This window comes from Syngnathus typhle, linkage group LG22 (genome assembly GCF_033458585.1).
Source record: "Syngnathus typhle isolate RoL2023-S1 ecotype Sweden linkage group LG22, RoL_Styp_1.0, whole genome shotgun sequence".
Classification (NCBI taxonomy): Eukaryota; Metazoa; Chordata; class Actinopteri; order Syngnathiformes; family Syngnathidae; genus Syngnathus; species Syngnathus typhle.
The window spans coordinates 1,320,222-1,343,943 of NC_083759.1; the positions used below are offsets into that span (position 1 = coordinate 1,320,222).

At 49.2% G+C, this 23,722-nt stretch overlaps 4 protein-coding genes across 6 annotated transcripts; 2 read left to right on the forward strand and 2 right to left on the reverse strand.

Annotated features, from left to right (window-relative positions):
* The first annotated feature begins 10 nt into the window (after positions 1-10).
* armc1l (armadillo repeat containing 1, like) lies at positions 11-2,148 on the forward strand. Its single transcript, XM_061270440.1, has 6 exons — positions 11-163; positions 248-339; positions 408-591; positions 660-776; positions 856-930; positions 1,010-2,148. The coding sequence occupies exons 1-6, from the start codon at positions 11-13 to the stop codon at positions 1,202-1,204; spliced, it is 816 nt and encodes a 271-aa protein (XP_061126424.1). The 3' UTR covers positions 1,205-2,148.
* On the reverse strand, positions 1,623-10,148 carry map7b (microtubule-associated protein 7b). Of its 2 annotated transcripts, none has more exons than XM_061270430.1 (18): positions 10,007-10,148; positions 7,094-7,249; positions 6,933-7,010; positions 6,584-6,747; positions 6,415-6,523; positions 5,639-5,749; positions 4,847-4,966; positions 4,266-4,408; positions 4,046-4,191; positions 3,772-3,974; positions 3,574-3,709; positions 3,311-3,503; positions 3,126-3,230; positions 3,001-3,051; positions 2,891-2,924; positions 2,702-2,825; positions 2,454-2,632; positions 1,623-2,387 (listed from the first exon to the last, which is right to left on the reverse strand). In XM_061270430.1, the coding sequence occupies exons 1-18, from the start codon at positions 10,050-10,052 to the stop codon at positions 2,383-2,385; spliced, it is 2,103 nt and encodes a 700-aa protein (XP_061126414.1). In that variant the 5' UTR covers positions 10,053-10,148; the 3' UTR covers positions 1,623-2,382. The 2 variants fall into 2 exon arrangements, with proteins under 2 accessions (XP_061126414.1, XP_061126413.1); XM_061270429.1 differs by lacking the exon at positions 10,007-10,148 and adding an exon at positions 8,423-8,576.
* iyd (iodotyrosine deiodinase) lies at positions 10,014-23,670 on the forward strand. Of its 2 annotated transcripts, none has more exons than XM_061270438.1 (8): positions 10,014-10,153; positions 11,148-11,393; positions 11,768-11,836; positions 22,202-22,378; positions 22,605-22,796; positions 22,971-23,130; positions 23,209-23,365; positions 23,448-23,670. In XM_061270438.1, exons 4-8 carry the CDS (start codon positions 22,213-22,215, stop codon positions 23,628-23,630), a joined length of 858 nt encoding a protein of 285 aa, XP_061126422.1. In that variant the 5' UTR covers positions 10,014-10,153; positions 11,148-11,393; positions 11,768-11,836; positions 22,202-22,212; the 3' UTR covers positions 23,631-23,670. The 2 variants fall into 2 exon arrangements, with proteins under 2 accessions (XP_061126422.1, XP_061126423.1); XM_061270439.1 differs by having other exon boundaries at positions 11,771-11,836.
* Positions 14,784-21,350, reverse strand: ppp1r14c (protein phosphatase 1, regulatory (inhibitor) subunit 14C). Its single transcript, XM_061270441.1, has 4 exons — positions 20,992-21,350; positions 16,170-16,253; positions 16,055-16,087; positions 14,784-14,918 (listed from the first exon to the last, which is right to left on the reverse strand). The coding sequence occupies exons 1-4, from the start codon at positions 21,241-21,243 to the stop codon at positions 14,844-14,846; spliced, it is 444 nt and encodes a 147-aa protein (XP_061126425.1). The 5' UTR covers positions 21,244-21,350; the 3' UTR covers positions 14,784-14,843.
* Positions 23,671-23,722: the final 52 nt, after the last annotated feature.

The following is a 23,722-nucleotide window of genomic DNA, read 5'->3' on the forward strand; positions in this document are numbered from 1 at the left end:
GTGTTTGGAGATGATGGACGCGTTGTCGGTGGTGAGCCAGTTGCGGGATCTGGCCTCGGAGCCCCAGAACCGAGAGGCGATCGTGCAGGACCAAGGCTGCCTCCCCGGGCTGGTCCTCTTTCTGGATCACCAGAGCCCCCAAGTGCTGCTCGCCACTCTCCAAGTGGGCCTCTTTGAAAAACCGCTACTTGTACGAATAAATGTCACTACAAGGACATGTGAGTAGCTCCGACTTTCCTCCTTGCAGACCCTCCGCTACGTGGCCGAGTTGTCCCCCAACATTCCCACCATGAAGAACGAGCTGGGGATGATGGTGAGCCTGGAGAACCTTACGACGAGGTGAAGACTGTAGTGCGACTTGGATCGTTTGATACCGTATTTGTGAAACATGGACTTTCTTCACGTAGGGAGGAGTTGTCTGTCGACATCAGGGATTTGGCGAAGGAGGTGTACGGCATTCTCTCGGCGCCTCCTCGCCCTGCCCATCGCACACCTGAGAGGGAAAGGAGAAAAAAGTCACAGTTCTTCCTGAATTCGTCCAACAAGAAGGCCAAGTGTGTCACCTTGCACATTCAGGGCCTGGACAGCGCCGTGAGTCCACATCACGGTCGGCAACGTTTGGGCGGCGGCCCGATGACAAAGGCGTGTTTGTGACTTAGGACCAGCGTGGCCTGTGCGAGGAGGCTCTGCTGAAAGTGCGAGGCGTGATCAGCTTCACTTTTCAAATGACCTCCAAGAGATGCACCGTGCGCATTCGCTCCGATTTGCCCACCGAGGTGACGACGCTTCAGGGATAACACGGCTTCGCTCGGGATGCTTTTAATGGACTTTTTTTTTTTTTTTGTACATTGGTAGAATCTGGCCTCGGCCATCGCCGCCACCAAGGTGTTGACTGCCCAACAGGTGGTGAAGAACGAGGCGGGGGATGAGGTCAGTTTTTTTTTTTTTTTTTACCGTTGGTGCAAGCAAAAGTGCTCAGTTCTTTTGCTTGTCCTCCTACCTGGTTCAGGTCTTCATCCCCCTGAGCGCCTCGGGAGCGGCGGCGGCGCCACGGGACTCGGCCCTGCCGGACTACCTCCCCGAAGACGAAGAGGAGAAGCCGGAGGAGGCCCGTGCCGTGTCGCGGGCCGCCGCCAAGGACGACGCCAGCGGCAGCTGGCTCAACGCCGCCGCCGGTTTCCTCAGCAGGACCTTCTACTGGTGACGGCCGCCTCGCCTCACCAATTTCCTGTGGACTGCTGCAAAGGCGCAAACATTATTCCGTGAACGCCTTTCGATGTTTCCAAAAGGCTTGAAAAGTGTCCGCTTAGTTCCTGTAAATATTTTGATTTCATTATGATCATTCAAGCTTTTCTTTCAAGTGTCTTTTCTTGTGCATTTCATCACCTCGTTTGCTGAGAGCGCCTTCCTTCCTTCCTTCCCTCAAAAAGAACTGGTGTGTTGGTAGCACGCTTAGGTTTTGCGGACGGACATCCGCACCCCAATTAATTGTCACGGTCATGTTCAACTTGGAAAAACAATAAAGGCCCCACCTCAAATGAACAATTAATGAAGAGTGAGATGTTTGCATATTTCATTCAGATGCAACGGAAATCAAAATAAGTTGGAGCAAACAGAGAAGGTAACATGTCCAAGAGATTTATTTTCAAATAATACAGCTGGAGTAGTTTCTTATCTTTGCTCTGCTCATTCTTAGTAAAATAGAGTGACTCTCATATATTAGTTCTGGAATGGCTTCGATGCTCTTCTGTCAGCTCGATTCCTCACCGTCCACGTAGGCCCGAGTGCAAAAAGTTATCGTCTTAATTTCATACATGGTAAGGCGTCCGAAAATAATTAGCAGCACGTGTTCCAAAATTTCCCCCCGCCGGACCAAAGTTATGAGATTTACATCAAGCCAACCAAAAGTTTGCTTTCCAGCGATTACGTTCCAGTAAGTGGCTCAACTAAGAAAACCAGCAACAATCCGAGTTCAACCCGGCGAGCATCTTAAATACGTGAGGAGACACAAAGCGTCTCTCGCGACATTTCTGTACGCGTTCAAACCCGATTTGCCGACGCTGGCTGTCCAACAAGCGAGGAAAAAAAAAAAAAACTGAATTAAAGACTTTACAACTCATCTGGGTTTGCCGTCGTCACTGCAGTAAATCTCAACTATAGTATACACCCCTTTGGTGGTTGATCCCCCCCCCCCCCAAAAAAAAAAAAAAGTTGCAAAAACAGTCTGCCTCCATGAAAGCATCCCCTCGTGAGATTTGTAAGGGCGATCTTTGGAGTTACCGTCTTGGAGGAAACGTGGATCAGTGCCTCCCGGAAGGCTCCAAGCGTTTCGTGCCTTCATCCAAGCGCCTTCCTTCCTGCTCGTCCGTGGCCGCGTCGACGTCATCCTAAAGCAAAGACGGAACCGCTGAGCTCGGAAACGCTGCGAGGACGGCCGTTTTGTGAATCCCGACCTGCTCCCTGCTGGGCCGTGATGTCGTCCGGCAGCGCGGCGCTGTGAGGCTTTGAGAGGCCGTTCTCCTTGAAGGCCACCACAGCATCATCCTCGTCCATCTTTTGCTCTTCGTCGTCTCGCTTCAACCTGGAATGTGCAGGCGGTTCAAGAAGCTCTTCGTCAAACTCTCCGTTCTCCCTGAAGAAAAAAAAAAGATCAGAAGGATATTTAGAAGCGTTCCTGCACACATCATCCAGTTGGAGTTACCTTTGCATGGGAGCGCTGTGCGTGGAAGTGCTGCTGGTGTTCAAGTTGGGGTCCGCTTGGCAACCGTTGCTATGCGGGCTGGAGGCGGGGCTCCCTTGGGACGGGCCCGGAGAGGCGACGGCCGCTGGTGTGGAGGGAACACGGGAAATGTAACTGGGGTGTTGGTGTCAGGACCAAAAAAAAAGTTACCTGGGTCGTCTGTGTTCTTGCTGGGCGTTGCTTTCTAGAAACGAAGAACGTGGAAATAACAGTCAGCAAACAAACAGGAGCATTACGCCTCCATTTTGTCGCTCGCTTACCTTGTCCGAGGCGTCCGAGCGTCTGGTCCTCTTCATGATCTCCTCCAGTCGCTTGTGAGGAGAAGAAGAAGAAGCAGCCGCTTTTAGGTGCGCGTGAGGATCAGGCTTGGAAGCCGTTTAATCACCTTCTTCCTCTCCAGCCGCTCGGCCTCCTCTTTCTGGAAGTGCTTCTCCCTCTCCTGCCTGAGTCTGTCCGTCTCCTCCTTCTGCCGAGACTCTTCCTCCTCGCGCTGAGGAGCATAGCAAGAGCAAGAGCAGAGTTTTACTTCAGAACCTTTCCGTCACCGTCCCGGATGCTAATTTCCCCGACCTGTTTCTGAGCTCTCTCGGCCTCCTCTCTCTCTTGCCGGAGGCGCTCCTCCTCCATCCTTCTCTCCTCCTGTTCCTTCAGCCCTCTCTCCTCCTCTTCTTTCAGCTTCCTCTCCTCCGCTTGCCGCTGGGCCTCCTCCTCTCGCTTCGCTCGCTCCTCGGCCTTGCGACGAGCCATCTCCTCCTTAGCTAGCCTGAGGACCATGGCGGGGGTCGTGTATGTCAACACTGTGCATCTTCTGTTGTTCCAGTTGAAGATGCTACCTGGCCTGCTCCTCCTGCAGCTTTCGCTCCTCTTCCTCCCGTTCTCTCTGCTCGCGGACCAGCCGCCGGTTCTCGGCGAGGATGCGGCTGGCTTCCTCTCGATCTGTGGTCCCGGCAGAAGTCTTCGGGGATGGCTCTAAAATGAGAAAAAAAATTAACAACCAAAAAAAAATCTGCGGAATTAACAGTTGTCCTCACCGCCGGTTGCAGCCTTAATGTGTTCCGCTGGACGGGGAGGGCTGAGGACCTGCTCATCCTCCGCTTCTTGGCTTTGGACGGGGTTAGACGGCTGCGGAATCTCAGGCAACACCTTGAGAGGGCGCAGGTTTCCGGGGTCCTCTGCCACAGGGGACTTGAGCATCTTGGGGGTCGGGGGGCGTCCTATGATATTCTGAGAGGGCCTATAAATAAATAAATAAAAACATTTTTCTTCTCCACCGATTTCCAACCGAGCCGACAATCTTATTTCTACCTTCCAGGAGAGGGCGCTGTTACTTTGGTGTTCCTTTTGATGGGTGACGAGGAACGCAATTTGAGGGGTAAGGTGAGCGAGGGGCCGAGAGGCAGCGACAGGTTGTTCCATGACTTCCTGACAGAGTCGCGGTTCTTCTGTGGCGTCTGCAAGAAAGCGAGAAAAATATCATGAAGCCAATAAAAAAAAAAAAACATTTGAAGACATCCCAGCCAGCCACCTGCGGCGTGCCGGTGGTCCTCCTGCGCGCCGGCGCCGACGAAGCCGTCTCCCTGGCGAGGCTGCGATCGTGGCTGCGGCTGTGAGACAGCGGGCGGCCCGGCGGGGTCTTGAAGGACGCCGAGCCCGTGTGGTGGCACGACACTGAGCGAGGACACACAGGCATGGCTACGGTGATGGAACAGGGTGGGGTGGGGGTGCGAGGGGTACATCGTGGTATGGAAAGGCGGGAGCGGGAATAAAACAATGGCCATGTTTGACGGGAGGGGCCAAGGAGTGAGAGGAAAGGAAGGAGAAAAGTTTGAAGGAAATGAAAAGCGTTAGTGGCGCCTGCTTGGCGTCGCAGCATCTGGCTTTACTCGTTATTCGTGTGTGTGTGACCTTTGAGCGCCTGATACCGGCCGGTGACGGAAGTTTCAGACAGAGCTTTAAGTGGCGCCCAATCTTATTAACCCAGAAAAGCGTGCCGGTCAAGAGAGCAAACCTATCGACGAGGCGGCAGCGCTCGCTCGCGCGCTCTAATTGACGAGATGAGCATCCCTGCGCTTCCGTTGGCTGGTGACGGGAGGGGGCGGGGCTTACCCGTTTGCTCTCCCGAGAGACTCATGGCGCTGCGGCTGCGTGCCAGGTAGGAGTGTGTGGGCTGTTGCAGCCGGTTCACCACGTTGCTTTCCCACGGGGTCAGGGGAAGGCGGCGAAGACCTATATGCACGCACACACACACACACACAGATATGAAGTTGGTTTTGCATCCAGTCAAATGTGGCCAAATGAAGCCGCACTGCTCCCGATGGCTTTGCATCTGCTTCACCTGCCACCAAAGCGCCCGGATGAAGAGAAGCGGCAAACAAAAGGATTCGCGGAGCCGGTGCGGGGAACCAAAACAACGAAACAGAAAAGCCATGCCCTTGCAAGGCTCCTGCGTTCCCGCGATAGCAATTAGCCTGATTAGCCGCGGGCGGCGGTCGGCAAGCTCAAAGATAGAACCGGGCTGGAAACTCTACCGGTTGCCGAGCAATTTCACCAATGTGCGGCACCCGTCCGGATAAACCAAACGGCATCGAGTGTTTCCGCAAAAACAAAAAGATTATCCCACAGCGGATTAGAGAAAGGGGTCAGCGTGGATGCACACTGTGCGCTGCTTTGTATTTGAAACACGACACCGAGAAATTAAATAGCTTTTTATGCAAATCTTTGGAGTCAACCAGCAACACGGAAACAATCTCAACAGTTTCCAGCCCGTGACTACTTTTTTGGGGTGAGACGAGTTGTGGACTGAGCTTTGTTTATGGCAGGGGTGGAGGTTGTCCTCGCCCACAACCCTGCATGAAATAAAAACAAACTAAATTCCGAGTGTCCAATGTTTGCCCTTACCTCGGTCAGGCGAGTGGAGGAGCGTGGCGGAGGACGACGACAGGCGCTTGGTAATGACGGAGTCGTGCTGTTTGGATAAGTTCACCGTGGACGCCGACCTGCGCTCAGCATCTGGAAGCCACCCAAATCAACGTCAGACTCAGAGAAGAAGAGCAAAGGGCTTGCTCGTCGGCTATACTAAAATGTTTCTAAAGGGGGAAAGTCGAATTATAGCGACTGGCGTGCCGTCTATCTGCCGAGGGACTATCTGAAGTCGCAAATTGCGCCATCGAAAGTGGCCTACGTGCACACTAATGTTCAAGCGAGGTACACACATACCGAAAATCATGTGAACAGAAAATATTTCAATTACCAATTTCAGGGAGGAAAAAATGCTGCCTCCCATAGGTTAGTTTTGGTATTACAACACTTTTTTTTTTTTGCTGGTCATGTCGCTCACATGGATATGCATGTACCCCGACCCGTTTAGTGAACGTCTATGCGCCGGCCCACTAGAATATTCACATTGGGATCTCACTGGGTGTCCACGGTGGACACTGAAAGCACCCGGCGCGTGCTCCAGTCCAGCAAGGTCGATCGGGTAGAGGAAAGCAGACTCGACAAAACCTGGACCACCAAGGCGGACCACAATGCAGTGTGGAGAACAAAGAGAGCGACAGACAGAGAGAGAGAAAGAAGAGCCAGGTGGGAGACAGAAAGAAAGTGATTCAGAGAGAGAAGGATGACAAGTTGAAAAGTAAACATGGCAAAAACGTGACAACGTGGTGAATGCGTACCGGTGGGCGTGCCGGGGCGCACTGGGCCTCCCCAGGACCAGCGGTTGGCCTTGGGTCTGCTGGCCTGACCCCGCTCCATGGTCCGCCGCAACACGGCTTCATGACGAACCTGGGGCAGACGTTTTATTACGGCGACAAGCCCAAAAAAGAATTTGCACTCGGGACGGACCTTGTCCTCCTCCAGCTTCTGCCGCCGCTTCTCCTCCACAGCCAGGCGTCTCTGTTCCTCCTTTATGCGCTGCTCCTCCAGCTTCCTTCTCCTCTCCTCCAGATGCTTCTCGTAGTGGCGCCTGGCACGCTCCTCTCGGGCCTGCCACTCGGCCTCTTTGGTGGCTGGCGAAAAAGATGAAATGACAAAAAAAAGCAGACCCGCGTGCTGCGTGAGCCCAAAGCCGCCGTGTCATGGGTCAGCCGCTGATCACGTGACTCGGCTTTAGCGCGCGGCAAATCCCTTCGGCGCTCCGACCGATATTTACGTCAACAAACGCAATCCGACGCAAACACGCCGCGGCGCACACCATTGTGTTTCTCGCGTTCCTCTCGACGCTCCCGGGCCAGCCTCAGCCTCTCGTCGGTTTTATTGAAGAGCGAAGAATCTGCAAAGACAAAGGGCGGGCGGCTCAAACGAGCACTGTCACGTGAACTTGGAGATTGTTCGGCGAGTTGTAGGCGGGCTTGCCTATTTTGGGCCCCGCCGCGCTGTTATTGGGGCTGCCGCTGGTGCCCGTCGGGGTGGGCGTGGAGGTCAGGGCGGGGGAGTGGGCCCGTCCGGAGAGCGACGAGCTGGCCCCGGCGGGTGAAGACATCCTGCCATCGTCTGATTTATAGAAAGACGCTGCGACGACAGACAGACGGACAAACCAAACGTGCGTGAAGGGGAATTCAATGAAATCCCTCAAGTGATGCATGAAATGGACTTTGCCCCCGTTCCACACTGGTTCTTTATCACTTCAGGGGCACGTTATCTCAAGCTAGCTCCAGTCAGCCCGCCACAACTGAAAACAAGTTCATACTTTGGAAAGAAACTCCGCCCCTCGCGCGATTGAATGTTTTCTTCCTTAAAGGGCATCGCGCACAAAGACGCAAAGCACGCCAGCTGAGTACGAACACGTCGACAGCGCCTCGGGCGCTGGCTCGGCGCTGGAACCGGTTTGGCCTTGGCTTTTGGTCAAACAGGAAAGGTTGGGCCCGGCTCAGTTACAACCATAGTATCTCGTCACGCTGAAATCGGTTTTGTCAAACAAAAGGAGAGCTCGTCTCGTCGGGTCGCGGGGACAATGCGAGCCGCCGGCAGACACCGCGAATGAATGAAGGACAAAAGTTTTGAATCTGAGAGCAGGACGAAAAGTTCCCTTTGCAAGACCAATTGTTGCAAAAGGGGCTTTACCTGGATTCTGCATCCTGTGTGATGCTAACAGAGACCCGATGGGGCTCCTCCTAGTCAAACTGGAGGGTCAATATCAGCATCCGTGCTTCCGGCAAGCATCCTAAGCAAGTCAAGCCAAAGTCCATGGTGCCGCGGTGAAGGCCAAAGGGCAGAAATCCACAAAAAGTGGGCAAAAGAAGACACTCTGCGGGAACACCGTCGACTGGTCGTCTCCACAACCACGAGTGTGTGTTTTGTGTTAAAGACACGGAGAGTGCGACATGGGGAGAATTTAATCTGGCCCTCCCTCCCTCCCCCATGTCCCATCATTCACCGGCAGTCAGATTAAACGGTAAGAGCGAGCGATTAAAGCTGTGGCGGCTAGCGAGCCAGCCGGCCGGCCAGCCAGCCAGCCATCGCCTGCCGTCCCCGAAAGGATTAGCCCAAGCTAATGCTAAGCTAAAAGCTGATGGACACAACCAGGAAAATAAAGAGAGTCTCGCTGGCTGAGAAGTTAGCTTTGACATATTTCAAATTCTTTTCAGCTCCCTTTTGAAACAATTATCAGGTTACAACTTTACAAACTCGGCGACGATTGTTGCTTTCTGCGTGTCGCACACAAATCTCCAGTTCCGGTCATACCTTTGGTCTTCCTCCTCCTACCATCTCTCCGTTTGTGCCCATCATCTTCTTCGGTGATGGTGAAGAGTCTCGGGACGGCCGAGCGGCCGCCTCCCTTCCTCGGCCTGGCCGGCTTGGAGCCCTCGCCTCTTGCCGTTCTTCTCCCTTTCCTCATCTCAGCCTTCTAGCCATCCCAGCTTGTGCAGCCTGTGATGATTGACCTCTAAAAGTCTCCTCCTCGCTGGTAGGGTGGACGCCAAACAGCTAACGCCAGGAGCCATTTCCCCGGGCTGCACATTGCTGCACTTTGGCCGAGGCAGCGTGAAGAGCGAGCGGCGCCGTCCCGAATAAACAAGGGACAAAGTGCGGAGCGTGACGAAAGACAAACTACTTGCTGAGCTACGTCCATCCTCAGTCGGGCAAGGAGAGGGAGAGGAAGACGAGCTCTCTGCAGTCGGGCTTAGAAAGAACAACTTAATCCAAGATCTAAGGAAATTTGTCTTTGCATCATCAGGCTTCCGACCAGCAGCCCACCCATCGAGCGAAGCACTTAACTGACCGGACCTCATGACAGACACGCCTGGCAAACATTTGGGCTATTTGTACTGGCGTGTGCATGCGCCACACACTAAACTCACATTCGGCAAAGGAAAACAAACATTAAACAGCTGGCCCAGTATCTTAATGTCAACACGACGTGGTGGTAAAATACTATAAAGACACGCCATTGTACTTCAATATCCTACAAGCCAATCAAAGTATCATCGATGCGTAGAACAGCTTAGTAGTTTGTAAAAGTGAACCTCTTTCAGAACCACACCATCCACCATAGTGTTCCGACCTACGTACAAATCCGTCGTAGGTAGAGTACCGGCGATATTAACCAGCCATTCTGTTTGGGTGAGTTTGGCGACACCTCTGGTGATAAATGGTAAATTAACATATCCGGCATACAGCCAATTTACATTGTTTTCTTCAAGTTAAACGGTTACAGAAAACCGCCTTTAATATATTTAAAAAAATGATGTGTCTTGACGTCGATCAAAATACTCGACGATGGATAAGAAAATAAAAAAAAATACACAATCTGAAAACTAATACGCACATCCGACTTTAAATAATCTTTTCAGGTTTAAAAAGAGAGAAAATGACGCGTGGAAGGTTTCAAATGAGTTTTTATACGGAAAGTATGGACATTGAATGAAATGAGTTTGCGACTCCACCTGTCACTTCGAGCACTACTCGAAAGCAGTCGAATGTCAGCGGCAGGTGTGCGCCACCAGCTCCGGGGCTAGCTTAAAATACCGACAATGACGCTCACAAAGTCAACCCAGGACATTTTAAATGTTTAAAATACTCGACTTGCTTAAGTCAACACCAACAAAAAGCAACTGGTGTCGTAGGTAGTTTTTCCCCCCCCTTGTTAATCCTTCTCTCGTGACTGGCCACCCGGCGGCGGACTACAACAGCTCTCTTTCGTTCTCTCCGCGTTTAAACGCGATAAAACAACCGGAAGTCTGTTTTTTTTCCCGAGTATTCACGTGTAAGACGACCGTCGGACGCTCTTCCGGGCAGTTTGTCCAAGTTAGAGGCGCGCGGACTCACCTTGGGACGCCGGAGGAGATGCGTCGCTGCCATCCTCGTCCGCCATTTCTCCTGACGTCACCCGGCCGGAGAACCTGCCCGGAGGTCCGAGGAAAGGATCCCGACTCGACTTGACTTCCCGCCTCCCTCACCTCCTCATACGGGCAGGTAGGAGGGGAGACACGGCGCCTTCGACGGCTTTTAGACGCTCCGTAGCACTCGTCGTGACTAACTTTTGAAACTTGTCCTTGAAAAGTGTCGTTTTGTCAGCAGGGCATTTGAAAAAGGTGTTTAGGCGATAACTACCTGTTGTGTTTTCTCTTGCGATGCTGCCATCTACAGGCACATGGCTGCTAATGCTAATCTGTGTTCGCTCATTGAGTTTTGTTGAGGGGGCGTGGTAAACGCAAGATGGGCTGTGATTGGCTATTTTGCGCTTGCCTATATTTGTTTTTTGTCATTTAAATTGTTTATGTTTTTTATTTTTGCCTTAATTAAACTTGTTAACCGGTTACAACCTAGTTGTGTTGGTAACAAAATTGTCATTGGCCCGAAAATATGTGTGCTGTGATTCTAGAAAAATATAATAAAAATAATAATAAATAAAAAATAAAAATAAAAATATATATATAATGTAATTTTTCAGATACATAAAATAAGATGACTATTATTGAAACCATCATATAAACTCATTGGGATGATTGTTTTAATCGTCCAGCAGAGGGAGCTCTAACCTTTGGCTTGAAGTCAATTTATCTGCTCATCATTTAACTATTGCACACAAAACAACAAGCTAATTAATTTAAGTCATGTTTACATTGCGTATTTATGAAATTCGAAAAGGCTGCACTGCAAGAGTTCATTCATATTGCTTTTATTTTGCCATATATTGCCACCAATCAATCAAAATTAGCCCCTTGTGTCGTTCAGGGCGAAAAATACATACTAAATATCAATCTAGAGGACATTCGTCATCATATGAGGTTAACTTGCGAGGGCTCATTAAAAACGAGTTGCCGTTCCACCTAAGCCGTGCATAATTAAGTAAGGCTTGTGAAAACGCTATATAAATAAAGATGAGCTGAGTTGTGTTGATTTGAGCGTTCCTGCCTTGACTGTCTGAATGTATGCTAATCTCTTCTATCGATGCTCGACTGTGCAGGCTTAGCCTCCCATGAACCGGCCTGTGAGACAGCCACTGATTGGCGGCAGCTCCACGGAAACCATGGCAACCAGCTGTTTTGGCAATTCCAGCCATGAAGCGGGAGGCAGACGAGAGAAATTGGCCTGCGGGTACAGACGCCACGGCCGGGGAACCTACGGAGCGCGGGCCTCGTAAGGCCTGCGAGTTACCAGTGGGGCCTTGACATTGTGAAATAAATGATGAGACTTGAGCTTACTGCCTGAGGTGAATTTCAAGGTCGTACCTGTCTTCACGTTTGTGATGAAAGATTCTCCAAATTGTCTGTAATGAGCACCCAGGAGATTTGATGTTTGGGCTTGTTTTTGTTCCACGCAGCGATTCATGTCGAGCTCGTCCAGTTTGGGGTGTCGACTGCACAGTTGGGGGGGAGGGCGGATTGATTTGGAGGCTTTTCAGAACCTCATCTGCTTTGCGCACCAGAGTTTGTTAATCGGGGTCGACCGAGAAAGCACAAACGGACGGATATATTTAAGGATCAGATGTATTACTGTCAAACACTCGGGTCCGGATTATAAACATATATTTTGCTCTTGTCTCACTTAATGTCCTTCCCATGTATCCTCATATCATCTTTCTAGCAGCAGACAGGAGCATCTCCATAGCGACAAATCCTTCCGCTCGGAAAACCCGTGTCAACACCGTCGTTGGTAAGTGACGGCAAATAATTGCTGTTAATTGCACTTGTTTGTTGAGCCCCGCCGCTGTGTGTCCATGCATTCACCCCAAACAGATGGCTAGAATGATCTGAATTCACCCCCCTGTCGATAGACCGACCCCCCACACACACACCCCTTCATTGTCACCCTCGTCACAAGCAGATGATACACAAACAAGCCATATGGCAATGTGACTTAAATCCTTCCAGTGTCTACGTCACATCGTGTTTGTTTACTTGCTGTACTCATTATTATCCTCATGGAGCCCTCCTCCCCCAGACATAAATAATCGTGCATTAATCCGTGTCACCAATACGGGCAGCGATTATGCAGCCAATACCTGAAACTGTACATCCGTATCTCTCTCCATTTGCTTTGGAGTGGGACAAAATGGAGAGATGCTTGAGATGACAGTGTGTCACTGTGCTTTCCCAATTCCCTCCCCCTTCATCCCTGTGAGGTATGATGGATCGCTGAATCCAGCAGGGAGAGTGGGACGGCAGAACATATGGGAGGGAGAACAAGGGGGGGTTGGGGACAGAAAATGTACAGTAGGATTTGCTAGGACGGATTTCACAAAAGGGGGTTCCGCCCGCCGCCATCTCCTCACTGTTTTTAATCAGAACAAACCCGTTAGCACCGTCTGTCTCCTCGTTCCTCGCTGACTGGAAATGACTGCTGGTGTGAGATGTGCTGGTGTGCAGCCAGCTGACTGAAAAAACATGCTGAAAGGGAGAAGCTAGGGTAAGGGCAAACCGGGGGGGGCTCCCATCCTTCGCCATTCTGCTCACATTCACCTTGCAGTTCCAATTATTCAAGGCAGCGTGCAGGAGCCTTCCCTGTCAGCCAGCCCCAGCTGTGAAATGTGGGTCACGGAATTTAAAGGCGCACGCTCAGCTTCTCGCATCTTGACTCGCAGCATCCGCGCCAATCCCGCAGCAGGCTGCTCGGGAATGTGTGTGAAAGTGCGTCAGAATCCCAAAGACATCATTTGGAGTCTTCAATTGTTCATGAGTCCATGCAGCGGCGCCCTAGAGGGGGATGTTCTACCTAGCAACAGCGTACAGTAGGGCACTAGGCTAGTCATACGGGGCTAGACGGGCAGCAGAGCAAGGTTACTCATGCGTGAAGTGAGCAATCAAGTCATACGTCGGTGAACTCGACACGCACAATCAGACGGGGGGGGGCCGGCCTGGCCTACTAAACAAGGACGGCCACACACAGAGAGAGAAAAAAAAAAAAAACACAGACGCTTTCTTAAAACAGCGCACGCAGAGTTGTCTGCATTTTTATTGTCAGCAAGAAAAAAAAAACAGACCACACACACATTTTACACGTTACATTTTTTGTTTAAAAACAAGATTGCTTATTGTGGATGTACAGAAAAAAAATGAAAACAGCAGCTAAGAAAAAAAAAAAAGTCTTAATAAAAGGTATAAAAAGGAAGGTGTCGTATGAATTAAAAACCTCCGGGCCGACAAATGCGCCCATGGGCCTACTCCGCTCCCACATGCTACTTAAAAAATACATGCAAAGCTTCCTATGCGGACATTTTTAAAATACTTCCTCATAAATTATAAAATATTAACCTATCGCCCCTGAACCGCTTCTCAGTAGAGGAAAAATTCATAATAGGACCTCAGCAAAAGTGTGGCGCTCCTGCCAACACAAATCCATTTTCATCACACACTTTTAAATACAGCCGCTACCTGGGAAGGACATTTAAAAACAGCACCATTTTTTCATAAGTTCTCCTGGGTTCTCTCTGACGTGTTAAGTCACGTCAATTCAAAGTCCTATAAAGTTAAGAAGCTAATTTTCTTGATTATACTTGACATATCGATACTCTGTCAGTGTTTACTTAGTGTTGTTAGCATGCAAGACGGGTACTTTGTGTTGTAAGGGAAAAAATAAAATAAAATCCACCGTCGCCTCGCTTGTATGTCTTTGGCAGCTAAGGGGGATTTGTCACATTTGGTCTATCACGATTTAATCAGGACTGTTTATGAAAGCGGCTCTCAATTGAAGCTGCGGCTATTTTTTGACTCCTCTCAAGCAAACCGACTTTTTTCAAAACCTTTTATTTATACCAACAGTGCAGCTTGGAGGAGTCCAAAAAATACAACTGGTTCATGAAGTAAATTTGAAGCTTCGTTTCCCCGTCGCGATAAAAAAATACCGTGTCCGCCTGATGACTCTTCGCCCGTCCTGCCGTTTGACATTTCTAATTTACATTTGGCAAGTGTAAACATTTCAAGTTGTCCACAGACTGACAGTAATTGCCTCCAGGTCGTCCCTACGGTTAAGGTTCAGCGCTGAGAAATAGTCAAACGACATCCTGAAAGTCCTTTAAAGGCAAGCCCTCATCGCTAAAAAAAAAAAAAAAACGAGGTCACCGCTGTGTCGTATTTAAAAAGCTAGCTGATATGTGTAAAAAAAAAAAAAAATGGGTGTAACGTGAGCGAAAGGCCGTCAGTCATCAGGTTTGTCGTTAAGAACTACAATACCCATCATGCCTTGCTGCGGTGAAAAGCACATCAAAACAATGGCAACGTCCCCACATAGTTTAAATGGCGAAACAATAAACAGTATTGAATTGAATACGCAAGCAAGAATCAGGATTATGAGCAGCGGGAAAAAAAAACGACAATTAAAAAAAAGAAAAATGGTACTCCGGCTAAATTCACAGCAAATACAGCAGTACGGACTTAGCTCCTCCCTTTTTTTGTTTGTTGCTGAGATTTTCCATCTCTATGGCTGTCGGGGGCCTTGAAACGAGCAAATGTGAAAAGTAGGCGATGCCGTTTGCTATCAAGCCTTTTAACAGTCCATCCTTGACATTGTGTGTGCATGTGCAGTGAGCTCGTGGTATGCATGGATGCTTGCAGAAGTGATGCCACTTATGTTCGGATGAGTTACTGGAGGGAGGCCGGCGGGGCGGGGCGGGGCGGGGCGGGGCGGGGGGGTTCCAAAGCCGATGAGGTCGAGCTCTCTGACATTATAGACCCTTCTTAGATGGAGCGCTGAGCTTCCTCATTCCTCTTATCCTGCCCAGCAACTCACGGACAAAATCCTTTGAGAACAGAATACAGAGAGAGGCAAAATTTGAATTAGAAAGCAGCCCTCATTCCCACACATGGAATACATATTTATTGTGTGCCTGCTGATATGAATTTGCATTTTCTACTGTAACAAAGTGACATATCATAGAATATATGTACCGTAATTTCCGCACTATAAGGCGCACCGGATTATAAGGCGCACCTTCAATGAATGGCCCATTTTAAAACTTTGTCCATATATAAGGCGCACCGGATTAGAAGGCGCACCTTCAATGAATGGCCCATTTTAAAACTTTTTCCATATCTAAGATATATACATTTGGCCCGCGGGCCGGATTTTGGACACGCCTGCTCTAGTGGCTCAATATTAGTCCATATATAAGGCGCACCTGATTATAAGGCGCACTGTCGGCTTTTCAGAAAATTGGAGGTTTTTAGGTGCGCCTTACAGTGCGGAAAATACGGTAATATAAACGGATGAAGATCTAAGATAGAGCCTTGTGGAACACCGGCAACGGGTCCTCAGTTTACAACAATTCCAACATAATTTGAATTGGAATGTTACTGTCGTCCAAAAGATGAGTCATAAACAATTGTAAATATTTGTGTCAAAACACAAAGATTCGTACCGATGAAGTAAGAAACAGCCGAGCGTACGAAGGACAGAATATAATCCGCCTCGCCGTTTCAAGGTGACACTCGTGACCTCATTTACGACATCCCCGGGACTTGAAGTCCCTCTTTGCCTGTCCTCCATCTTTACGTTCATTTTCTATTTCATATTCAGCTGGGAGAGGGTTAGCGAGTTTCCGTAAAATAACATTCTGATTTTAGTCTTCAAAATTGCGCAGTTTTTTTTTTTTGTACCTGCCGTGTGTGTGAGCTGCTGGTATTGTTTTCAAAATGGCATCTCATGGGATTATGCTGCATTTGTGTGCGAGGGCTTAGGCGTACTATACGAGCTGTCAACCTGGTGACCTTGTAACGCTTGCTGGCAAACCTAATGCTACTTACTTAAAACACACATGTGACAGATGGGAATTCCCCACTAGATGAGGTCATGTGATTGGCCCGCATGACCTTTTCATCGCTACCGTAGTCATTCAACTAGTGAATTTTCCACACATGGAGGTGTGTCAACACTCACCTCTGTCGGTTTGTAACAGTCTATTAAGGATTCCTGTGTGTGTGGAAAAAAAGAAACATTGTTAAGAGAGAAGAGTAAACCGAAGCTTCGTGAACCGTTTTTTTTGCCGTCGTACCTGCAGCTTGACGGCTCTCTCGTCATCGCTGGTCACCTCCAAAAGGTCGTCGATGTCGATCTCCACCTCGGGCATCTCTTCCTCCTGCGGGAATGACAAAAGAGTACGGTCTTCTGCAAAGAGGCCCATTTTCTGTGCGGCGGCCATTTTGAAAACCTTCCAATAGTCATTGAGACGACCGATGTTTTTGTTTGGTGGCGACGCATCCGTCTGAAACGATCAGCGGATATTTTAGCGTGCCGGACGGCTGGCTTGAAGCTGGTTGAAGTTGGTATTCAAGCTCACGGAGAGTCGTTTTTTATTTTTCCCTCTCGGTTTTAAATCTCCGTCACGACGATTCGGCTCACAAATAGCTCCCGATTGTGACTTTTGATATTCAAATACTCGATCTGTCTGTCTGTCTGTCTGTCCGTGTGTGTGTGATGTGTGAGACAATTGCACTTGTCAGCAGGCAGTCTGTCAGCCATTGCTGACAAGTGGGCCAGGCAGGCATGAGCCGTGTGTGGCCGCTGCCAACCACACACACATACACACACATGCTAGCCCTGCCAACAGTCTTCTGCAGAATGATGTCGACTGCAGGGGCTTTGCGTGCCAGCCCAGCTCGACGCAAACTATGTCGTACTCGGAATGGAAATAAGCAACGCTAGTGGCGCTTAGGAGCCTCAAATGGATCAAATGATTTTTTTGACAGACTGGGCTTGGACCGCCATCGTGGTGGTCTCGGTTTGCGTCAGGCGGAGGAAGTGGTTGTAAACGTTCACAGGGGCAAGAAGGTGCTCACAGCGTGAATTTGCAAAGACACAACAAACATTTGGAAAAGAGCCGGCAGGCGTGTTTGCCGAACACGTGTCAGACTAGTTCGCACCAACAGCTGAGAAGCCGGCAGCGCTTTGTCTGCTTCGAGGTGACGGAATGCGAGCCGCCCGACCCGGTGACTCATAAACTCGATTCAGACCGACACTCAAACTCGTCACGTTCAATGGCAACGTGGCGAGGATGAATTAAAGCCGACCCCGGAAAGTGGGTCAGGCTTCCGCCGGAAGTCAATTAGCAAGCCAATTGGGAAAGGCTCGGTAAAATCCCTGACCGAGCCTGTTTTTCCAACGCTGGGTGCGTAGGTGGCATCGGCGTTAATTGCTCGTATTTGAAAAATAGTCTGACACATGTGCCAACAATTAGTGACAGCTTTTCAACAACAAAACAAAATGTCAAGCTTTGTTCCGACTGTCGCTATTTTCCGGCAACGCCGCACTGCGGTTTGCAAATATGCAACAAACAAAACGCATACTGCTAGCTCGAGGCTAACGTGCTAAGATTGTGTCCAAACGGAATAAAGCGGTAGGTACGCTCGGGATAAAAAAGTGGGTCGCTTATGAGCAAGAGAAGGATTGCGCAACCCGGGAAATGTGGCGGCTCAGCTATCTTGGGTGTCGCATCAAAGCGCGGAGAAGCTCAAGGTGGGATGAATTCATCCTCGGAGAGCCAATGCCTCGGAGGGAAGCGAGCGAGCGAGCGAGATGAAGGTGAACCCGGGGCTTAACTCGCGAGGCCTCTTCTGAAGGCTTGTCAAATAGCGAGCCCGCTAATCAGTTACGGTCGAGCATCCTTCGCCCCCCTCCCTCCCTCTCCCTCGAAAGCATGCAGCGAGCTCGGATGAATTTACTGGATGAAGTTGCGGCAAGAAATCTTTCCCACGCTGATTCAGCGCCGCTCCAGAGGACGCCTTACATCACACACTCATAGAGGAGGAGTACAAAGAACAAAATGCCCGCTTGAGAGTAAAAAAATTAGCAACAGAGGCACTCGGATGCCCTCACGTGCGGGTAAGGAGAGCCCCAAAATGAGAATTAGGCCTCACACCCAAAGGTGGTCTAACCGGATAACCTTCTTCCGGCTAGGCCACGCCCCTTACAGGCACACATCCAACACGCAAATACGACTACTTACGCTAATGACACTTTTATACAACACACTGCCAGAAAAAGCCACAGACAAAGAACAAGAACAAAACGTTAGCTCGGCTTGTGCTTTGTGCCGACGAACGACGTTATTGCAGTTTTGTCGGATTTTGTTCAGGTCACAAAAACGACAATTCAAATTTGGACAGAAACCAAAAAACGTGCTTCCTTCGCTGTGAGTCAAGCGGCAGCCGGTTCAAGACACAAATTGTAACCTTGCCGGCGACCGATCCATAAACGGATCAAGGTCGTTAGCGCCGGGCGACCCATCGACCGCTCCATCGTTTCATGTTGCAGTCGAGCCGATGATGTCGTTCCGAATATGACCGGCTGAATATTTGTTATGGAAAGAACGTTCAAATTGTGTTTGTATCGCGGCCAGTCGGAGCAACTGCCAGAGATGAGCATCGACAATCGCCCGTGAAGCTTTACGGATCAAGCATGTCTCTCCAGGCAATACTCCACCCCCACCCCCATCATGTATTTTTCCACTCTAGATATCATTATCTATCTCCTGGAGCAACCCCCCCCCCCCCCTCCATCACCGCTCCTCCCGTGACCTTGTCGATAGTTCCCCGCGCTTTTTCTTTCTTTGACTCCAGGAAAGACCGACAACGGTGTGTTATGTGAACCTCGTGCGGTCACAGAGGACGAGTAAATCGCCGCAACTGAAGCCGAATCGTTAGAAAGGCTCGATAGCCCAAGAGCGATTCCTTCGGAGGAAAGATACGAATCCAGTAGAATCAAATCAATGAATGGAAATGCTTTTAATCCAATCCCAGTCCCTCCCTTAAAAAGATAGCATTGTGTTGTAGAAAATAAAATCATAAAAAATAAGATTTAAAATAATAAACCGTTAAAATAATGAAAAATGGACCTTTCCACCATTTTGTTTTTTATTACTAAAAAAAAAGTTTTTTCTTTTTTTTGGGGGAGAGAGTTTTGTAGAAAAATATTATCGGTGGCGTATCCTTTTTTTTATTTGCAACTCGAATTTATTTGGCCGAACCGGTCCCTCTAGTATAAAAAAAAAAAGGAATCCGGGTGCAAAAGCAGCAAAGAAAACATCAGAGCGCAGATAAAACCTCGTCCAAACACAGTCGTGTAATGGTGGGGGGTGCGTGCACCCGTGACTAAGCCTCATCGAGCGAGGCTCTATTGACAGCCAGCCATGAGAAAGTAGGACACGCCAGCGTCTACTGTTACCTGGGTCACTCGCGCGCAAACGTGCACCGACTCTCACTTCCGGAAGAGCCGCCATTGATTTTTATCAATGCGTCTCAGACCCATTCATCACTGGCAATGCCACAGCGGCGCTTTATTGCGATTGTGCTGCTCCTTCTGATGTGCCCGCCTTGGCCACCTGGGGGCAGTATTGAGCGGACAGACCGATTGGTTAAGATGGCTCAACTCCTCTCAGCTCATCAGTACGGCACTAGTATTAGTCATTCTTTGCGGGGGATAAATAACTAACACACACACACACACGCGCTAATTTGATCACCAGTTACGCGGCATTTACACATATGTGGACATCAATAAATGTTTTTTGTCCTCTGTTAGGTTTGCATGGGAAACTGATAGCATGCTTGACCTTTACGTCAAACACACACACACACATAGCCTGTCTAATTTAGGACCTAGCGCTGAGGCGCTAACGATTACGGTGGCAGCGCGACTTCCTCTTTACGAGCATGTGATCAAACATCAGTACTATTTGTGTGTGTGTGTGTGTTTGAATTTGCGAGGCGTTAGAAGGCCACCTGCCCAAACAAGACCGCCATCTAGCACGTCGTCATGACAGAGAAGAGAGGATTCTGGTCACAATATTAGGTACATCGCCTTCTACGACGTCATCACGTTTAAGCGATCCCTGTCGACGAGTACAGTTAATAATCAACGTCTCTATAAATATTGATTCTATTAAGAGCTGGGAAATGAACGGCCTGTCACTCAATCTCCACTCGTCATTTGAATTCAAACTGGAGCACGTCGACCTCCACCTAATCCTGTTTTGAATCGGCGGCACACATGGCTGATTTTCTTCATTAAGAGTCATGCATTATTCAGCGAGAAATTAAGGAAAATGTCAGAGGAAAGACACAAAAGGCTACATGGAAAGTCAGGCAAGCCAGGGCACCTCTTATCGTGAAATGAAAGGCCAAGAAGGCTAAAGATAGATGCGAGGAATTTAAATCTCAGGTGACGGCCGACGGATGCCATGCAAAGGGCCGGCCGCCATGGCGAGGGTTCTTTGTTACGTCTGCGTGTCAGTGTGGACGCTCTGCAGAGGCCATCGGAGACCCCTGACATCAGCACATCCTTAACCCACTGCCCTGCTTTTGCTCGTCTCCAGATTGTGCAAACACAGGCATATATTCTTTATCCTCTTAAAAAAATACTTTTTGGGAAGCCAACCTCTGACATATTCCTTTTTTTTTTAACTTGATCCTCCACTTTGAATTATTCGCAATTTGCTGTCCTTATGCCAGGCATGTTTTTACTGCCCCCTAGTGGCCAAGGCACCTGAAGGAGCAGCACAATGTCCATTGAATATACCCCCCCCCAAATATGTTTACGTCTTTATATTCTATCTAATGATGTTGTTATGCTATCTTTTTTATCCAATAGAGGAGTAATTAATATATTTCACAAACATTTTAGGGGTGCATTCCTTGCTCTGGTGTAATGCAAATGTATAATAAACATCTAATTGGATTTTTTTTTTCCAATATCGGCCTAATTCTTGTGAGGACTTTATGCAATTTAAAAAGGACAGGTAGCATCGGTCAAATTCAGTAAGCGACTTCTGGAATTTTGATTTTAATCGTGAAATTAAAAAGTGTGTGTTGCGGGCTGACCTCGCAGTCGTAGAGTTCGCTGAGCTGCTCGATGATCCACTCCTCGAGCACCAGCCGCTTCCTCAGCTCCTTGCGGTCGTACTTGACAGTCACTTTGCCCTGCCGCTTCTGCACCGGGTCGTCCGAACCGCCGCTGACGACCAGCGGGGCCGATCCGGCGCAGCCGACGCCGGGCGCGGCCTGGAAGAAGACGCGGCCGGCGGCGGCGGAGGGCAGCGGTGGGGCGCTCGTCTCGGTGCTGGCGGCCGACATGGCTCGTCTCGTCTCGTCTCGTCTCGACTCGACTCGCTTGGCAGCTTTTCGTGGGCGAGGCGTTGGGTTGGGTTGGGATGCTGCAGACTGTGGAGTGGACGTGGGGTGCTGAACAGCTGCTATTTAAAGCGCAGACGGTCCGAGGAGGCGGGGCTTAATATTCAAATCAAATCATGGCAAGCCGATAAATCAGAGTCATCCTTGGACAAATATTCCACAGTTCTTACATTTGATCTCGTTAGGCCATTCAAGTGTACCTAATGAAGTGTCTGCGTTTGTGTCATGTCATCAGAATAGCTTGTCCGATTGTTGTTATTATTATTTAATTTTTTTTTTTCTTGCTGGAGTTAGGCTCAATTAGTCAATCCTATTTAGCACAAAGATTCAACTGTACGATTTAAGTCTGAAGAGTAAATACCGTATGTAGGTACTTAGTCAACGGCGCCCCCTTTTGACCGAATGAAAGAACGCAAGACGGGAGATAAACGTTTTATCTTTTTATAACTCTGTTATAGTACTGTAAAGATGGATGATAACATAAAGTCCTTAGAAGGAGCGCACTTCCCATTCATTTATGAACAACACTCCAAGTTTGCTTCTGTTAAAAAGTCACCAGTACCTTATACAATTTGTTTTTGATTGATTGACAACTTTTATTCCGGAAAGAAAAAGATATTCGGAAAGGAGTAAGAAGAAGCATAGCTTTTTAGCTCTCAAACCAAATTTATATCCATATATAGGTACATGTATATAACACGCATACGTACTTTAATGACGAGTAGTCATACATAAGTAAATGTTTAAATGACGAGTAGTCCAAGTGAACTTTAGACTGGAAACTGTTAGACTTGAAACAAAACAGCGTGAGCACCTGCCAGCCAATTGGACGTTGGCATTGGGCAAGTCTATGACGTCATTTCATTATATCATGATCTGCCAAGAGGCCTCCTCTGTCCAGTCATCCTCGCCATGGCCATCTTCACTGCCTTCCTGGTCCTAGTGCTGTGCTTGGTGTTGGGCTACGTGGCGGTGAGGAGCCAGCGGAGCAAAACCGCCGGCGACCCTCGTGGGGGACAAAGCAGACCCTGGGTGGACAAGGACCTGCAGGAGGACAGTGAGGCCAAGACAAAAGATGGTAAGAGTGGTTTGAAATATGCAAGTTAGTAAGTGAATGGCTCATTTTCGTAGAAATGGATCCAAGCTTCGCCTCATTCTCAATTTCTTCTGAAAGATAGTGTATTGCAATCCTAGTTTTTACCTTGGTTCACCTTTTACCGATAGACCCTATACGTTACAGTTCACTATCTTTCTTGAACTATCTTGATCACATTTTGACACTTTGCCCGCTGTATATGTTCCAGAGGAAGGCGAGTGGGCGGACAAGCATGAAGACGTCCCACAAGTGCCTTACTTGTCGGAGCGCCACCCCGAGGAGGAGATGCTATGCAGAGCTCAACGCTTCTACGCGCTAATGAACCAGCGCAGGACGGTGCGCTTCATCAGCCCCGAGCCCGTGCCGCGGGAAGTCATCGATAACGTAATACACACCGCAGGTAAAAAAAAAAAAAAAAAAAAAAAGAAACTGATAGCACCTATCCTTGCTGTAATGCAGTCATTTGGACACAAGATGGTGCCAAAGTGATATTTGTATCTTAGACACACTAAATAAAGGTCAAATAGTCCAAGTTCTAGCAACAACGGTATTGTTTTTAAACTGACCTGGGCAGGCACCGCACCTAGCGGCGCGCACACTGAACCCTGGACCTTCGTGGTGGTCTCCGACCCAGACGTCAAGCACCGCGTGCGGGAGATCGTGGAGGAAGAAGAGGAGGTTAACTATCGGCAGCGCATGGGAGACAAGTGGGTCAAAGACCTGGCCAACTTTAGGTGAGCACGCAGCGTCGGCAACGCTAATCGATCCCACGCGAGTCGTCTCACGGGACGATTGCTGCGCGTCCGCCGCAGGACAAACTGGATGAAGGAGTACTTGGACGTGGCGCCGTACCTCATCCTCATCTTCAAGCAGACGTACGGGATCCTTCCGGACAACAAGAAGAGGGTGCATTACTACAATGAGATCAGCGTGTCCATCGCCTGCGGCCTCCTGCTGGCTGCACTGCAGGTGAAATAAGACAAAAAGAAGGAATGAGCTTTTTTCCAATTTACGAGTTGGGAAAAGATTCATGAGATGACTCTGTTGCCAGAACGTGGGTCTGGTCACCGTGACGTCGACGCCGCTCAACTGCGGCCCGAAGCTCAGGCTGCTGCTTAAGCGACCCGTCAACGAGAAGCTGCTCATGCTGCTACCCGTCGGCTACCCCGCCAAGGACGCCACCGTGCCTGACCTCAAACGCAAACCACTGCACGACATCCTGGTGCAGATATAAGGGAAGACATTTCAAAATGGAATTAAATAGGCAAATATCAGTTTTGTCTTGGATGTTTTTTATTCATACTCACATTTAAACTTATGGACCTC

What these genes read in the sequence shown, in the direction of transcription:
- armc1l (XM_061270440.1), top strand. Translation starts at nt 11, where the DNA reads ATGATGGACGCGTTGTCGGTGGTGAGCCAGTTGCGGGATCTGGCCTCG. An exon ending in TTCAGGGCCTGGACAGCGCC is followed by an intron (nt 592 to 659) that starts GTGAGTCCACAT and finishes TTTGTGACTTAG; the next exon opens with GACCAGCGTGGCCTGTGCGA. An exon ending in AGAACGAGGCGGGGGATGAG is followed by an intron (nt 931 to 1,009) that starts GTCAGTTTTTTT and finishes TACCTGGTTCAG; the next exon opens with GTCTTCATCCCCCTGAGCGC.
- map7b (XM_061270429.1), bottom strand. Translation starts at nt 8,576, where the DNA reads ATGAGGAAAGGGAGAAGAACGGCAAGAGGCGAGGGCTCCAAGCCGGCC. An exon ending in TCTCTCGGGAGAGCAAACGG is followed by an intron (nt 4,409 to 4,846) that starts GTAAGCCCCGCC and finishes GTCCTCGCTCAG; the next exon opens with TGTCGTGCCACCACACGGGC. An exon ending in CAAGAACACAGACGACCCAG is followed by an intron (nt 2,826 to 2,890) that starts GTAACTTTTTTT and finishes CCTCCACACCAG; the next exon opens with CGGCCGTCGCCTCTCCGGGC.
- ppp1r14c (XM_061270441.1), bottom strand. Translation starts at nt 21,243, where the DNA reads ATGTCGGCCGCCAGCACCGAGACGAGCGCCCCACCGCTGCCCTCCGCC. An exon ending in AGAGAGCCGTCAAGCTGCAG is followed by an intron (nt 16,088 to 16,169) that starts GTACGACGGCAA and finishes CCACACACACAG; the next exon opens with GAATCCTTAATAGACTGTTA. An exon ending in ACTGTTACAAACCGACAGAG is followed by an intron (nt 14,919 to 16,054) that starts GTGAGTGTTGAC and finishes CTGTTCTCAAAG; the next exon opens with GATTTTGTCCGTGAGTTGCT.
- iyd (XM_061270438.1), top strand. Translation starts at nt 22,213, where the DNA reads ATGGCCATCTTCACTGCCTTCCTGGTCCTAGTGCTGTGCTTGGTGTTG. An exon ending in TGAGGCCAAGACAAAAGATG is followed by an intron (nt 22,379 to 22,604) that starts GTAAGAGTGGTT and finishes TATATGTTCCAG; the next exon opens with AGGAAGGCGAGTGGGCGGAC. An exon ending in AAAGACCTGGCCAACTTTAG is followed by an intron (nt 23,131 to 23,208) that starts GTGAGCACGCAG and finishes CGTCCGCCGCAG; the next exon opens with GACAAACTGGATGAAGGAGT.